At 36.7% G+C, this 15,342-nt stretch overlaps 1 protein-coding gene across 1 annotated transcript; it reads right to left on the bottom strand.

Annotated features, from left to right (window-relative positions):
• Positions 1–1,885: 1,885 nt before the first annotated feature.
• LOC120258436 (CBL-interacting protein kinase 9) lies at positions 1,886–6,570 on the bottom strand. The gene is made up of 14 exons (XM_039265846.1): positions 6,368–6,570; positions 5,541–5,603; positions 5,295–5,366; positions 4,962–5,069; positions 4,770–4,850; positions 4,310–4,363; positions 4,104–4,229; positions 3,922–4,011; positions 3,682–3,804; positions 3,475–3,582; positions 3,155–3,271; positions 3,006–3,062; positions 2,613–2,687; positions 1,886–2,513 (listed from the first exon to the last, which is right to left on the bottom strand). Exons 1-14 carry the CDS (start codon positions 6,515–6,517, stop codon positions 2,439–2,441), a joined length of 1,299 nt encoding a protein of 432 aa, XP_039121780.1. The 5' UTR covers positions 6,518–6,570; the 3' UTR covers positions 1,886–2,438.
• Between the last annotated feature and the right edge of the window lie 8,772 nt (positions 6,571–15,342).

Genomic DNA, 15,342 nt, shown 5'->3' with positions numbered 1-15,342 from the left:
CATAAGAATTAATATTTCTTTTGAACTAGTATTATTAGTAATGTCAACAAATTCCATTATGTATCCTTCACGATCCCATAATAAATCAAAACTACTTGTTCGAATTGAATATTAATTTTGTGAATGTATTTTTTTTTTCTTTTATTTATAAGAGTGTACATTAAGTTTTTAAAGTCAAATTTGAAGTAGTGGCCGCTTATCAGGGTTGATATTGGACTTGTGAAGTGGACGGTAGATTTTTTTTTAATGAAATTAATTTTTAAAATAATTAAAGAAAGATATAAATAAAATTTTATAATGATGGTTTTGGTACAGCGGCATAGGTAAATGTTAATATTATTTAAAATAAAATTAATTACTATTACTATTATTATTATTATTATTATTATTATTATTTTGTTAAAATGAATGATATCATTCAGCAAATTTTTTAGGTTAGTTTTTGGATCTTCATTAATGAATAAATTTCAATTTTATGCTGATATTGAATAAATATAAATATTTCCATTGAAAGTTCTTTTTGTTTTTTTAGAAAAATCCAACCTTGAAAAATCATTCTCACTGGTCACAATCCACTTTTCAATTATGTAGCTTAAAAGACGCTAATATAATATATAACACAAATATATCTTTATAATATTTTTACATAGATCTAATAAACATTTACTAATTTAATCAATGTGATTAGGATACCACTGAGACCATTAATATATTTTAAATAATGCATAAACAATTCAACTATGTAGGACATATGAAAATTACATAACCATATATTTATATATATATATATATATATATAGATTTTTAATAATGTAAACAAATCAACTACCTACCTAGTTATATATGAACTTTTCATGTATATATATATAACAATCAGATACACATAAGACTACCCATTCGTTTGGTTTCTAATTAAACTTGCACGGAAGATAAAAGTCAATACATTTTTAGTGAGAAATAATAATTTTTTAAAATTTAAAAAAACGTCACATACACCAAAATTTAATAAAAAGGACTCCAGCTCTTCAATTGTAATTTGTAAACAACCAAAAACTATTGAAAAATAATGGACAAAGAAAGCGTGCATGACTATTCCATGCTTAAAATATTATTCTATCCGTACAAAACCATCAACAAATCATGCTTAAATATAACTCCATGTATACAAATAATATCAACAAAATCATGTGACTGTATAGTTGAACATTTAATATGACATATTGACATGTTATCTGTTTTATTATCTCAATCATGCGTCTTAATTCAAATCACAGGTAGCTGGTAGGACAATAAGGGAAGCCCCTTCTTGGCTAACCAATCATAAAACCAACATTAATTACGAGATTTAATGAGAGTAAACATTAACCTCTGTTTATTATTTTCATATATATATATATATATATATAATATTGAGAGATATATTTAGATATATAACAAACAATCACAAATTAATGCAGATCAAATACCATTAGTATGTAAATCAGGCTCAAGAAAACATCACTTTCAGTGTACAATTTGAATGCCATAACTCATAAGAGTCAAAACTTAACCATATCAACATAAGATATTACTCCTCATCAAGGTACCCAAAAGAATAATATTTGATCAATACCTTCCAACGACCCAAAATAAATAGCAATTAACATAAGTAGATCAACTAGATCTTTAATGCTTTAGCTTCAATTCCTGTGCCAGAGATATCAACTGCTAACTTGAAAATTCATTGCATTCAGAACTTGGCCAATGTCCTTTTTTTTTTAATTATTTCATTAAGCTAAACTTCACCAAAGTCTCAAGGGGTTGGTGACAAGTTCATCAACCTCCTTATTTGCATAAAATAAATTTCAAATGCTAAGGTTCATTCCCAGATACACCAAATCAATTCTTAGGTACACCTAAAATTGCCAAGCAGATGCTAAAATACCTCTTGACAGTAAAAATTATTTAACAAACATTACAAGGACTAAAAGTTCCAAAACTAAACAAGGAGTTATGGGACCTCGGTAATTTCAGTACAAATAGCCTCGGGGATAATGAGAAGGTTCTACAATGAACGATAAATGCTTAAAATACATGTCAAACAAATGCGAGGCAAGACCCATTAACAAAATTTACTCAAGAGAAACTTTGACACTGCAACAACAGCTCCTTTGCTACATTCCATTGGCTAAGTCAAAGAATCAATGAATCAATTTCTATCACCAGGTAGACGCCTCTCGAAGAAATCTTAGAAGACATTTAATCACATATTCTTTTGGGACTTAGAAGAAATAGTGTCCCTGATGCACCCAAATAAATATTTACAGCATCATTGCAGAAGGCCAAGAGTTTGCTGAACATGCAGTAGTTATCACCTGCTCAAATGCATGTATTATAAGAACAGTGAATCTCTAATGCCTTCAGTATAGATGCAGGAGCTAATCCAAAACAGATTATTATCAGCTCTTTTCTTCTGTAATTGGCTCGGATTTCCACACAATGTCTTTGAGACCTGAAGAAAAGCTCTTATAGAACTGCACATTAAGCAATCAACAGATCCATCAGAAATTGCCTGAGAAACTGAAATTTAAAAGTAGATAGCCTAGCAGGTGTAGATTTCAAGTTTGGCGTACATTGTGAAACTCCAGTGTGTCACCTCCAGTCTTACGAAGTTCAACCACATGAAGCGAAGGAGCCACCTCAAATACCTAAGGAATAAGATTTGAAAAACTTAATTAAATTAATTGTTCACGGTGCAGTATAGGAATATGAAGATATTTTTCATGAGAATGGGAAACAACTATAAATGTATCAAAGGGCAAAGAGAACACATAGTCAAATATTTTCAAAGCATTAAAAGTCTGAATGTTTTTAGATTCAATTCCAATGTAAACTAGAATTGGAGAATCTGGACATGATTGTTAAATACTTCAGTACTTCCAAAAGTGAGAAACACTTTTGAACTACCCTAGCCATTCTTTTGAATTTCTAATACAAAAAATTGTGTTGAGCATCTAGCTTAGTACCTCCGTTGCTACAGACAAGTGACCCTTCCTTCCAGTTTTGTCACCCTGTAATCTCATCTGCAATTTGGAAAAATATTCACAATAGATTATTTAATCAGCAATTGGGAAAAATATTCAAATATGATTATTGATGCTATTATGTTTGTTACCTTGTAGTTACGCTTCCGCACATTGAAACCTAAAGGCTTAGCAGTTTCCTCTATTTTTGAGATTATTTCATTAGGAGAGCATTTAGAAGTGAAACGTGTTTCCCTCTTCACAAGACCCTGCATGTCAATGTCACAAATAAGAGGGGAAAACATAATACATTTACGAAAACAAATAGGATTTGGACTTCTAGATATTAACATTTAGAACAAATGAGTTCAAAAATGAATATTTGGACGCACTTTCCAAGTGTGAAGAACTTAAATGGGGTAATAACATCAAGTCTATAATCTAAAACACATCAATTGCATGCTTAACATACCATTTGCTTTTCAAATAAGTTCCCAAGATTGAAACCTTGAGATCTTGAAATAAGTGCAAAAGCATTCATTGATTCTGGTCTCTCTTTTTTCTCTGTTACATGGTGCTCCTGCATAAGGGCAGAAGAGTTATCAATTCCAGAACTGAAATGCTTATTATGATATAATTCTTAGCGTGGAATCCAATATTAGTTATGTTACATTATTACCTCTGAATCATTGAACACTGCATCGACATCATCGAGGCTCACTTGTTCTCCATGCTCAAAATCCGGTGGCTTGTACCCCACTTTAAACCACTCACTTTCTATAATTTGAGGAATTGTCAAGCGCTGTCACAATAATATAAGAAAGGGGGTTCAGTTTCAGTTTTCTGTAGGTTTAAGTGCAAATTTATTGATACAATAAACACACTAAAAGGAAAAAAACCGATCGAGTTTGGTACTTACTGTAAGAGGATTAGGGTCTAGAATACGTTTAATCAATTTCTTTGTACTCGAAGAGAAATGTGATGGAATAAAAAAATCTGCTCTAGAGATCTGCAATCCATGTGAAACACGATAACATTGCATTCTTGAAGAGAAAACCATGACTTAAAGCATATATACTGGAAAAATGTTTGAACACTGACCTTTTTATACAAGCTTGCAATGTTTGGCTCATCAAAAGGTAAGTATCCAGCCAAAAGGACAAAAAGGATCACCCCACAAGACCATACATCAGCAGCTGCACCGTCATAACCTCCATCATTGAGTACCTAGAGAAATAAGCCTCTCCGCATGAGTGATGAGGCAAAAGAGAGAAATACAATGAAAAGCATATGGCCTTAAGGGATACCTCTGGAGCAACATAATTAGGTGTCCCACATGCAGTATGCAGCAAGCCATCCCCCTAAAATACGAGAAAAAAAAAGGCCCTTCTAGTAAATACAAGTTCTGACAGACTAAATGCCGAGGAAAAAATTATATAAATTTTGGATAACTATGAATAATTGATCAAACCATAAAGCTGAATCTATCCATTAACAAAGGTAACTAATTGCATTTTCTTGTAACACATTATAACAGTATAAATGCAGTACCATATTAGACCTTTAACGTTGTAAAACTAAGAATGAAATTTTAATCACAGGTGGTATCATTTAATTCAACATAAGTGTTTTCACAAGACAGCAAAAGCACTTGACATAGAAACAAACTGGCTAGATAATAGGCCAATTCAAATCATTCACAGTTCACATTAACTCCATAAGCTGTGGCAGGCAAGTATTCATGGAAAAACAGAATTAAACATTTACCCGCAACTGTGGTACAAAAGTACTTAAGCCAAAGTCTGAAACTTTAAGAACACCATGGGAATCGAGAAGTAAGTTTTCCGGCTGCAAATGCAAATGCAAATGCACAAATTTAATTATCTAAAGCTAAACTGGCAAGAATTATTTGAGATTTAGAATAGAAAAGCAGTACACATTCAATCATCTTGGCCAAACCTTTAAATCTCTATGGTAGACACCTCTGCTATGACAATAATCCACAGCATTGATAAGTTGCTGAAAATATCTCCGAGCTTCTTCTTCTTTGAGTCGCCCATGGTTGACCTAAGTCAGAGGATCAACATTAAAAATTTTAATTGAAAAAAAATATATACATATATGACAGGTACCTTACAAATGTCACATTTATGAGGAAAAGAAAATTGGTGTGTTATACTGATTGCAGACATGTGAATGACAAGAAAGAGTAAACACTTATTTTAAATCTTTGCTTAGTTTGTAATCGGACAGAAATATAGAAAGCCAAATTTAAAAGTACCAGTAACTTACAATTTTGTCGAAGAGTTCCCCACCATCAACATATTCAAGAACAATATATATTTTTGTCTTGCTTGCCATGACCTGGAAGTTAAACAACAGAACCTAATTACAACATTTAATGACAAACAGGGCTAGAAGATTTTTTCTGCTATAAAGAAACTATAAGAAAAGGAGAGCCATAAATGATTGCATATAAGCATATCAAGACCACCCTATAGCTACTGCATTGAATCTGGAAAAGGAAATTCACTTCACCTCATAGAGCTGGACAACATTTGGATGTTTGATCAGCTTCATGGTAGAAATTTCTCTCTTGATCTGCCATGAGGTAGAGAAGAAAGTTCAATACATTCAGGACTAGGACAATTGCATAAAAATGTAGGGTGATTTTTATGCCATGTAGGTTTTAAATAGTACAATAAAAAAAAAATCCATGTCTATGAGCGAAGTAAAATGACTGCAGAATAGTTTATCTTCAACCACTAAAATTTACACTTTGTGAAAATTTCTACTCTTGTTGGTGTCATCATCAATTCAACCTTTGATAGTGTCAACAAGATTATACTAATTTCACATGAAAGCAGAGGAGAGAAGCTCCACTTTCAAAATTCAGTACAGTTGAATTGAGTTAATAAACAAAGTTCAATTAGCTTGACCGTGCTTCATAGGGGTCATGCAATACACCTACTTTTTCTAAATTAAGAAAAACTTCTAGAAACTAAAACATTTGATTAACATATTATTTACAAATTGCAACAACTACTGCTAATTTCTCTCATCTCGAGAAAAAAACAGAGAGAAGAACAGGAACTAAATTAAGGGGGGAAAACAGAAACAAAAACAGTCACCACTGAAAAAAATACTTAAAATCCCAAAGAAATTCAACATCTTTCGTACCTCAAACTCCTCAGAAGAACAAAACCATCAAGAAATCCATCATAAAACAAGACCAAAAACAATATGGACAGTACAATACGGTGGAGCACAACAATGAAGATTTCCAAACAAGAAGAAAAAGGTTGAGGATTAAAAAGCAATGCAAAAGGTGGAGTATCAGTATCAAGTAAGGGGAAAAGATATACATGCTCAACCATCTTGTGGCGCAGGACTTCGTTCTTGTTGAGGATCTTAATTGCGACTGGATTTCCGGTCTCTACGTTGCGGGCGAACTTCACCTTGCCGAAGCTGCCTTCACCCAGCGTTTTCCCAAGCTCGTACTTCCCTACGCGCATCTTGCCTCTCTTCTTCTTCTCCTCCTCCTCCTCTTCCACCTCCTCCGACTCAAAGAAACACAGCACATATAGAGATGCACGATGATTTGCTTTAAATGGAAATTAGGCTTTTTATTTTGACGAAAATACCCCTGGTAATTTTTTTCCCCTGAAAAATATCTGGTATAACTATTATAGGATGAAAAATAAAGATTATCTTTATTTCCTAGACCGAAAATTAAAAACAAAATGTTATTGTGACGCTACTTTTATTTTTTAAAATTAAAAATATATAAAAATTGTTTTTATAAGTAAAATTGCGTTACCAATTCTTTATGTTTAAATGGTCTATAAAACTTTAATTTTTTTTAGTGATATGTTGGATGATTTGGATTGAGTGGAATAATCGTGTTTTTTTTTTTTTTTGCATAACACATTTGTATTATTCATTTATTTGTAAAATTGATCTATGGATAAATATAATGTCAGATTCTCGAAAAGCCAAGTTGGAAGAAGCTCCCCTGGTAGTTAGAAGAAGTGTTAGTTTCACAAGTCCCTTGGCTATTCATATTAGAAGAGTTTGCATTTTTTAAAGCGAATCAAGTGATGTTATTAACTGACAATGGTGTTAATTCTTTTTGGTCTTTTTTTTATTTCTCTATCCTATCACTCTTCTCTACCTCTAGTGGACTTGTAATTTCTCCGTCGTTGAGGTTATTATAGTTTTTATATACTTTTTGTTTCTAATAAATTATAGTATGTTTATTTTTATAAAAAATAATAATTATTAGTCTTTCAATTTTTATTGAGAAATATAAATAAATCATAAACTTAAACTTTCCAGGGTGAAATATCAACTCTACCAGTGTAAATGTGGTTATTTACAGAATATTAATTAAAAAAATAATATTTGTTGTGTCATGACCATGATAAAAAGGGTTGGTATAACATTTTTCTATCGTGTCACACATGAAAAGATAAGAAAAGATATGTTCATACCAAAATTGCCTATCCATTCTTTGCAATGCGTTTTTTTTAATTATAAAAAATACTCCAATAATCATTGGGGAAAAAATTAAATGATTCTCTGGTTCATTTGACTAACAATCAATATATTTCTATTGTATAATATATATATATATATATATATATATATATATATTGATTACCTGAGGCATCTATTCATTATAAAATTCATAAAAAATTATTTTCAAATTTCATTTTCATTAGTCCAGCTGTATTGACATTTTTTTAAAGTTTTTTTAAAGTAAGGTTAAAGATCATATAAGTATATTCTCCTAATATTTTTTTTTAACAAATGACGGCAGTGCCACCCAAAAATAATGTTAAAAATAAAAATAAATATAATGATACATTAGTTATGGTGACTCAATGACTCCCTAAAATCTATCATATGATACATTGTTCATATTTTTTAAAAAGTAATTTTAATTTCTTACTTCTATATTACTCTAATACATGTTCTTCTAAAAATAACATAGTTACTTGACTAGTTCACAAAATTACTAAACAAAAGCATATCATACAAAAGCCCTCTCCGTTCTCCTCCTCATCGTCCTGACTCCAAGAAGGCTAGAATCCGCTCTAAAAACTTCTCTCTAGAAACCTCCCACTCGAACCCCAAACCTCGGAGTTCCACCTCTGAACTCAAACCTCTCCTCCATATTCCTGCGAGACCCAACAAGACCTATCTCCGTGTCTCACTACCTATCACTAAAGCAATTCTAAAGTCGAAGGAAGAACTGAAGAAGATGGTGATCATCAGGGTTTTATCCGGTAATGCCAGCGTCCGCTCTCTTCATGACTCGCTCCCTCAGTGCTTGAACACCGATCTCTGCGAGCACATCACTCCCTTCAACAACGATTTTATCCTCACTTTATCTTCCTCCAAAGATGCAGCAACGGCCGTGAAGAGAAGCCCTATTACTCTTATCACTACCCATGGTCCTTGCTGCATTACTCTATCACACTGGACCGCCGAATTCGGCTCCCACGCGGTGGCCGCCGGTAACTACAACTGGATCAGGATCACGAACCTCCCCCTCCACTGCTGGAACTGGGATTCCATCGTCGACATTCTCAAACCGATTGGAGACTTAATTTATGTTCAGAAGAAGGAGCACGTTACCTTGGAGCATCTCCGAACTCTCGTGAGACTTAAATCCTCGATCTCCTTCCCACTCGGAGATCACAGAGTGGGACGTCGGAGTTAGGAGTTTCATCGTAAAAACTTGAAGATGACGGAGTTCATACTCTCCGTTCCAAGCTTGTGCAAGGCACGACGTCTCACCCTCCGGCTCATCTCCGATCGACTCAGTCCCTCCAAGCAACCCCACCCTATGTGCCCCAAATCCGATAAGGGCAAAGCACCTTTGGTGCAACCTCCCGTAGATATCCCTACTGGCAAGGCCGTTGAGCACTCGCTCCAGCCTCGGCCTCTCTCCTGGGAGCACCGTTAGCGGACCTCAGGGAGGTTCTTTGCTTCCTTCCGGTGACCGGCCGATTGCCGGAACCCCTGAGCTTCCATCGGTATCTCGCGAGTGCGCAGGGGGACAGCTTGCACTGTCGCCATGCAGTGGAGACGTGATGGAGGAGCCTCCTACGGCCGTCCATCTGCCTCGTGATGATCTCCCATTCATCCGATTTGGAACCTTGCCCTCGTCCTCTCTGCCTCGAGATCAGGCCCCCCGAGATTCCTGCACTCCACGTGATTGTGTCTCTGATTCTCTAGAGAAGCTCCGAGATGATATTCCCTCCGATCGGCCAGCTCTTCGTAATCAGCTCTCTGATCAAAATCCCACTCTCCAATCTGATGAGATGCCTCGAGATCCATCTAGCCTTGATCACAGCACTCTCACCTCTTTAAAGCTCTCTTTGCCTCGTGATAAGAGCATACCGGACCTTCTCTCTGACACAGATTTATCTTATCAAAATAAGCAACATTCTATATCACTTAACAATTTATCTGATAAGGCACCACTACCAAGTGATTCTCACACTTCACAACCTAACCCTGATTGTGGTCAGGGCCCCTCTCTTGAATCTGCTATACAAGGAATTACCCCTTCTCACCTGCAAGATAATCCTCCAATTATACCTATCCCTGAGGGTTATAAATGGATCTTCTTTTATGGAGGATGGACCCTGGTGCCCTGCATCAACTCTGAGAAATTCTATGATCTTGATCCCATTCCACAAATTTCCCCAGAAGATAACCCTTCTGATGAAGAACTTCTCGACTGGGGGGAAGATGAGACCTTTCTTGACCAGGACATGGCTGATCCTGATTTCCTCCCTGAAGACAACTGCATCGATCAGGAGGATCATATCTCCTCACACTTTGACACTGCACCAGTAATTCCTGAGCTCCCTAAAGATTTCTCAAAACATATCCATACCAGTCCCAAACAGCTTAGAAGAAGTGAGAGACCCAAGAAACCATCAGGACGATGGAATGAAGACGCTGGGTTCGTTCCCCATCCCCCTCGATCTTCTAAGAAGAAAACCCCTGAAGATCCACGAGAAGGTACGCCCTCTTTCATTAATTCTGTTTTTTCATCCTGGTCAGATGCTCAAATTATTAATTACAGTAATTCCTGTGGCATTAACTTTCTTGGTTCCCCTAATCACATGCATAGACAAAAATCAGGGTCTACGAAGGCGATAGGAACTCCAAATGCCTTACTGACCCTTGGGTCTCCTCCAGAGACCTATTTAGACATTCCCCATTTTTCATGATAATTTTTATCTTTGGAATGTCGGAGGTCTTCAGCGAACCTTCTAAACGCCATTTAGTGAAAGATGTTATCTCTAACTCCAAAGCGGACATCGATGCGCTTCCAAGAATCCAAACTCCAAAACATCCATTGCTCTCTTTGGAGAACAATCGGAGGCTCCAGAATTGATTCTTTTGATTTCTTACCAGCCCATGGCTCAGCTGGTGGAATTATTATCGCTGGAATAGCTCGCTTCTCGTCGGTAATCTCTTTCATAAAGGATCCTTTTTCCATCTCCATCAACTTCACTAATCGCTCCGATAACTCCTCCTCGGATGCATTCTAGCGTCTACGGACCTAATCCTAGATCCTTAAGACCCAACTACGGAATGAACTCCGAACATTAAGAAACCTCATTACTTCACCCTGGATTATCTGTGGCGACTTCAATACTATCTTTTCCTTTGAAGATAAAAACCTTGGTATTTCTAATCCTAGAGATATCACCTCCTCCCAGAACCTCCTTTGCGATCTTGACCTAATCGATCCCCCTATAAATGGGAGAAAATTCACTTGGACCAATGGACAAGCTAACCCTATCTGGGTCTGACTTGACAGATTTCTCTACTCGCATGATTGGACTTCCTTATTTCCCAGAACCAATCAATTTGACCTTCCTAGATTCGGCTCAGATCACTCTCCTATCTGCCACGAATTTGGAAACCACCTTAAGCGTCCCCGGCTGTTCAAATTCGAGAAGTTCTGGTACACCAATCACCACCTCACCAGTCTCATTCATGATTGGTGGCTAAAACTAAACCCGGTTGGCTGCGGAGCGTTTGTCATATCCAAAAAATTGGCTCTACTTAAATCCAAATTCCGATCTTGGTCCAGAAACACTTTTCAAGCCCCTAAGATCCTTAAATGCAATCTCCTGGCTGAACTTCACTCCATTGATATCATTGGTGAATCTAGACCTCTTTCTGAGGAAGAGTCTTTCCGTCTTTCTCAAATTCGTTCTGAATTATATAACATATTAAATCAGGAAGAGATTTATTGGAAACAACGATCCAGAATTACCTGGCTTAAGGAAGGAGACTCCAATACCAATTTCTTCCACCAGGTTGCTAATGGCAGGAGAAATAAAAATTTTATCCCTCGTATTCTTCAGGATAGCTGTTGGATCTTTGGTAACGAACAAATTGGAAGATTTTTTTCTAATCACTACCGCTCGGTTTTCGGTACTGCTTTGTCAAACAGATTTCTCCTTGACTGGCACTACCTCTTCGGCTACAAGGAAAGAATTGATCTTTCCCATCTTGAATTACCTTTCTCCTCTGACGAGATCAAACTTGCCGTCTTTGGTCTTCATCCCGACAAATCCCCTAGTCCGGACGGCTTCCCTATTTTTTTCTTTCAAAAACATTGGACCATCCTTCAACCCTCAATTGTCAAACTTTGCGAGGACTTTTATGAGGGAACCATTAACCTTGAGCGTATTAGCGGATTCACATTGCCCTTATCGCTAAAAAAACAACTCGCCTACGACCTTTGTATCGGACTTTCGTCCCATCGGTCTTATCAACTACACATGTAAAAATCATCTCCAAAAATTCTTGCCAACCGTTTAAGTTCGGTTATCGGTTTGCTTATTGATGATTCACAATCTGGATTCATCAAGGGCGGTGTATCGTGAGAACATTGTTGGCGCTCAAGAGTCATTTTTTTTAACCTTCAAAAAGAAAACGTGCGGGTCGCATTTTCAAAGTGGACTTTGCAAAAGCCTTTGACTCCCTTGATTGGAACTTTCTGCTTGATATCCTTGCCGCTAGAGGCTTTGGCCCTAAATGGCTCTCCTGGGTCAACTCCATCCTCTGTTCCGCTAAGGTGCAGTTCCTTATCAATGGAACTTCCCAGGGTTACATTCGTTGCAAAAGGGGTCTGAGACAAGGTGATCCTCTTTCTCCCCTGCTCTTCGCCCTTGCCACTGATGTCTTAAGCGCTATGTTCTTTCACGCTCTAAACTCTAAAGTTTTAATCGGCGTTCCCATTAATTCTTCCGATAGCATCTGTCACTTCCAATACGCTGACGACCTCCTAATCTTTTCCACTGGAGGACATGAAGACCTTCAAATAATCAAACTAATTTTGTATCTCTATGAGGGGTCTTCTGGCTTATCTATAAATTTTTCCAAGAGTTGCCTATATTCCTCCAACTATGGCTTCCAACCTCATCACTCCTCTGCCAGAATCCTTAACTGCTCTCGTAGCAGTCTCCCTATCACTTACTTAGGAGTTCCTCTCTCTGGTCGTCGTCCCAGAAGACTCGACTGGGAGAAACTCATTGGTATGGTTCGTTCCAGGCTCACTACTTGGAAAGCTAGTTATTTATCTCTTGGCGGTCGCTTGACCCTCGTCAACTCTGTCCTCTCCTCTATGCCTGTTTACTGGATGTCGGGTTTCAAGCTTCCTGCTTGGGTGATCAAGGAAATTGATAAAATCCGGAGAGACTTCCTTTGGAGAGGCCCTGGTCTGGGCCCTAAGGGTATCAGACTAATTGCCTGGAACAGGATCACTAGACCTAACAGACATGGGTGGTTGGGGTATCCTTAACCTCCAAACCTTCAACATCGCTTTACTAAGTAAGTGGTGGTGGAAATTATCTGGCAATCCAACTGGCGGTTGGGCCAAAACCATTCATGCTAACTACACTCTCAAAGATACAAAGCGGAATCTTATTTCACATTCCCCTAGGAACAAATCCTTCTTACGGGCGAGTGTGACTCCTATCCTCCACTCCTTCCGTTCTTGTATCTCGAAATTGATCAAATGTGGCTCCAACACCTCTCTTTGGTTTGACCGCTGGCATGATGGAATCCTACTTAAAGATCGCTGGCCTGACCTCTTCAATGACTGCACTGATCCTTGGATTACCATTCGGCAATTTTCCCAGCTCCTTACCAACATTGAGCAAATTTTCTGCACTATCACGCCTGACATGTTATCTCCTATCATAGATATTATTCCTGACTGTTCCCTTGAGCAAAGTGATACCTACACTTGGAATCTGGAAAATTGTGGCACTTTCACTGTTAAATCCTTTTATAAATTCCTTATAGATGGAGGAACCCGCAGCCTTTTGTATCCTCTCTTCTGGAAAATCCGTTGCCCCAGCAAAATCACTCTCTTCTCCTGGCTGGCTGGCGAGGACAAAATCCTCACTTTATCCAACATCTTCAAGAAGGGCTACAACTTCCAATACTCCACTGATACCTGTGTTCTCTGTCACAATTCTTCAGAGACGCTTCATCACCTCTTCATTGACTGTGAATTTTCTAAACGTATTTGGGAGTTCTTCTCTCACTCCTTAGGCTCGCCTTCTCTTCCACAATCCATTCCCTATTTATGGACTTCCTGGATCTCGTCCCTCGCTCCTCAATCCCAACCTCTCTGGGACCTTACCTCCCGTGCAATTTTGTGGAACATTTGGCTTGAAAGGAATTCTTGTATCTTTCATTTACTTGCGTTGCCGCATTTAAATATCATTTTTAAAACTGCTAATATGCTTCTATCTTGGTTCCCAACTGTAGCAGATAGACATCAACAACCTCTTACTGAAGCTTCTCAAAAAATCAAGCGCTCTCTTGACTTCTTCAGCGCAAGGGCCTCCACCTCTGCAGGCGATCTGGATCGCAACGCCCCCAGGGATTAGTCGACCCACACTGCTCTTCTAGTCGGGGCCCCGAGACGCTAGAGCAGTGCCTTCCCCACTGATTAGATCCTTTTCTTCTCTCTTTTCTTTTCCCTTTTCTTTCTTGCACTTGTACCCCCTCACTTCTGGTGAGGGTCTTATCTTCCTTGTCTTGTTTTTTCCTCTTTTAATAAATCGATGGTTTATCCACTTTCAATCAAAAAACATGGTTGGATGTTAGTATGTACGCACAAAATCGTCTATCTGTGCACACAAATTTAAAAATTAAACATCCAATGTTTGCAAATTCATCAGTAATATTAGATACGGATTGAAAATCTATTATTGTATCCAGTAAAGTTTGAGCTCTGATATTTTTTTTAAATGTCTCACACCAACACCAAAACTAACGCAATTGCTGTATATATCCTTTGGCAGGTATTAAATATTTTTTAAAAAATATAATTGAAGTATATGAATAAAAAATAAGCACATCCAATAAACATGCCACAATAAATGAAAACAATTAATTTATTTCAGTCACTATTTATTACTGAAACAAGAATGAGAATGTCGAATGAGGGCAGAATCGGAATATGATATGTTTAAAGGTTGGCAGTGCTAGTGCCAACAAAGGTACAATAATTGAAATTGTACACAAGCCATGACGTAGACGTTGGGCTAACCAGTGGCAGTTGCCTGAGCTTTTATCTCTTGCTCTCCATCCTAGCAGCTTCCTCCGGATATCTTCTTCCTTATTTTTCTCTCTCTCAAAACATCATCATGTGGATCTGAAGCATATCTAACCAACCCGACCAATTAAAGTTTTATTTTATTTTATTTTATTTTTGTTTGTCTTCAATCATGGGCCATGGCTGCTAATAAATTATTTGATGGACCAGAGCATGAACCTGGTTCACTTTCGCTGTTTTAATCCACATGGTGAGAGAATTTTTTTTGGGCCATGGATTAGTATTGTTTGATGAGGATAGGATCAAGTGGGATTTGCTGACAGGTTCTAAAAACTTGACCGTGAACTTCTTCTCAATTATCTTATGGCCTCTGTTGAGCCTTATTATTGTTATTATTATTATTATTATTATTATTATTATTATTATTATTAAGTGGATGAGTCATATTTTTATTAAAATAAAAGCAACACATTATATTTTATTATTGTCATTAACTTGAATAATTGTATAACAATAAATATAGAAAATAAGGAGATAAAAAACAATTATTTTTTTTAATAATATATTATGTTTTGAATTTTTTTTTAAAGATAAATAAACTATTTCAATTAAATAAAACAAGCAAGAACCATGTTTTAAAATATCATATGAGTGTTTCTGCTGGATATTAAATACTAAACATATTATATTATAGTTGAGTTTGTCTCATAAAATTTTATTATTAAT

This window comes from Dioscorea cayenensis, chromosome 4, assembly GCF_009730915.1.
Source record: "Dioscorea cayenensis subsp. rotundata cultivar TDr96_F1 chromosome 4, TDr96_F1_v2_PseudoChromosome.rev07_lg8_w22 25.fasta, whole genome shotgun sequence".
In the NCBI taxonomy this organism is placed as follows: Eukaryota; Viridiplantae; Streptophyta; class Magnoliopsida; order Dioscoreales; family Dioscoreaceae; genus Dioscorea; species Dioscorea cayenensis.
The sequence above is the reverse complement of the archived record's forward strand: the minus strand, read 5'-3'. Positions and strand labels throughout refer to the sequence as shown.

Bases quoted from the DNA above. Each gene is read 5' to 3' on its own strand.
- LOC120258436 (XM_039265846.1), bottom strand. From the start codon at position 6,517: ATGCGCGTAGGGAAGTACGAGCTTGGGAAAACGCTGGGTGAAGGCAGC. The intron at 5,070-5,294 runs GTAAGTTACTGG...CCTCTGACTTAG, and splicing joins GGGAACTCTTCGACAAAATT to GTCAACCATGGGCGACTCAA. The intron at 4,012-4,103 runs GTCAGTGTTCAA...CATGGATTGCAG, and splicing joins TTGCAAGCTTGTATAAAAAG to ATCTCTAGAGCAGATTTTTT.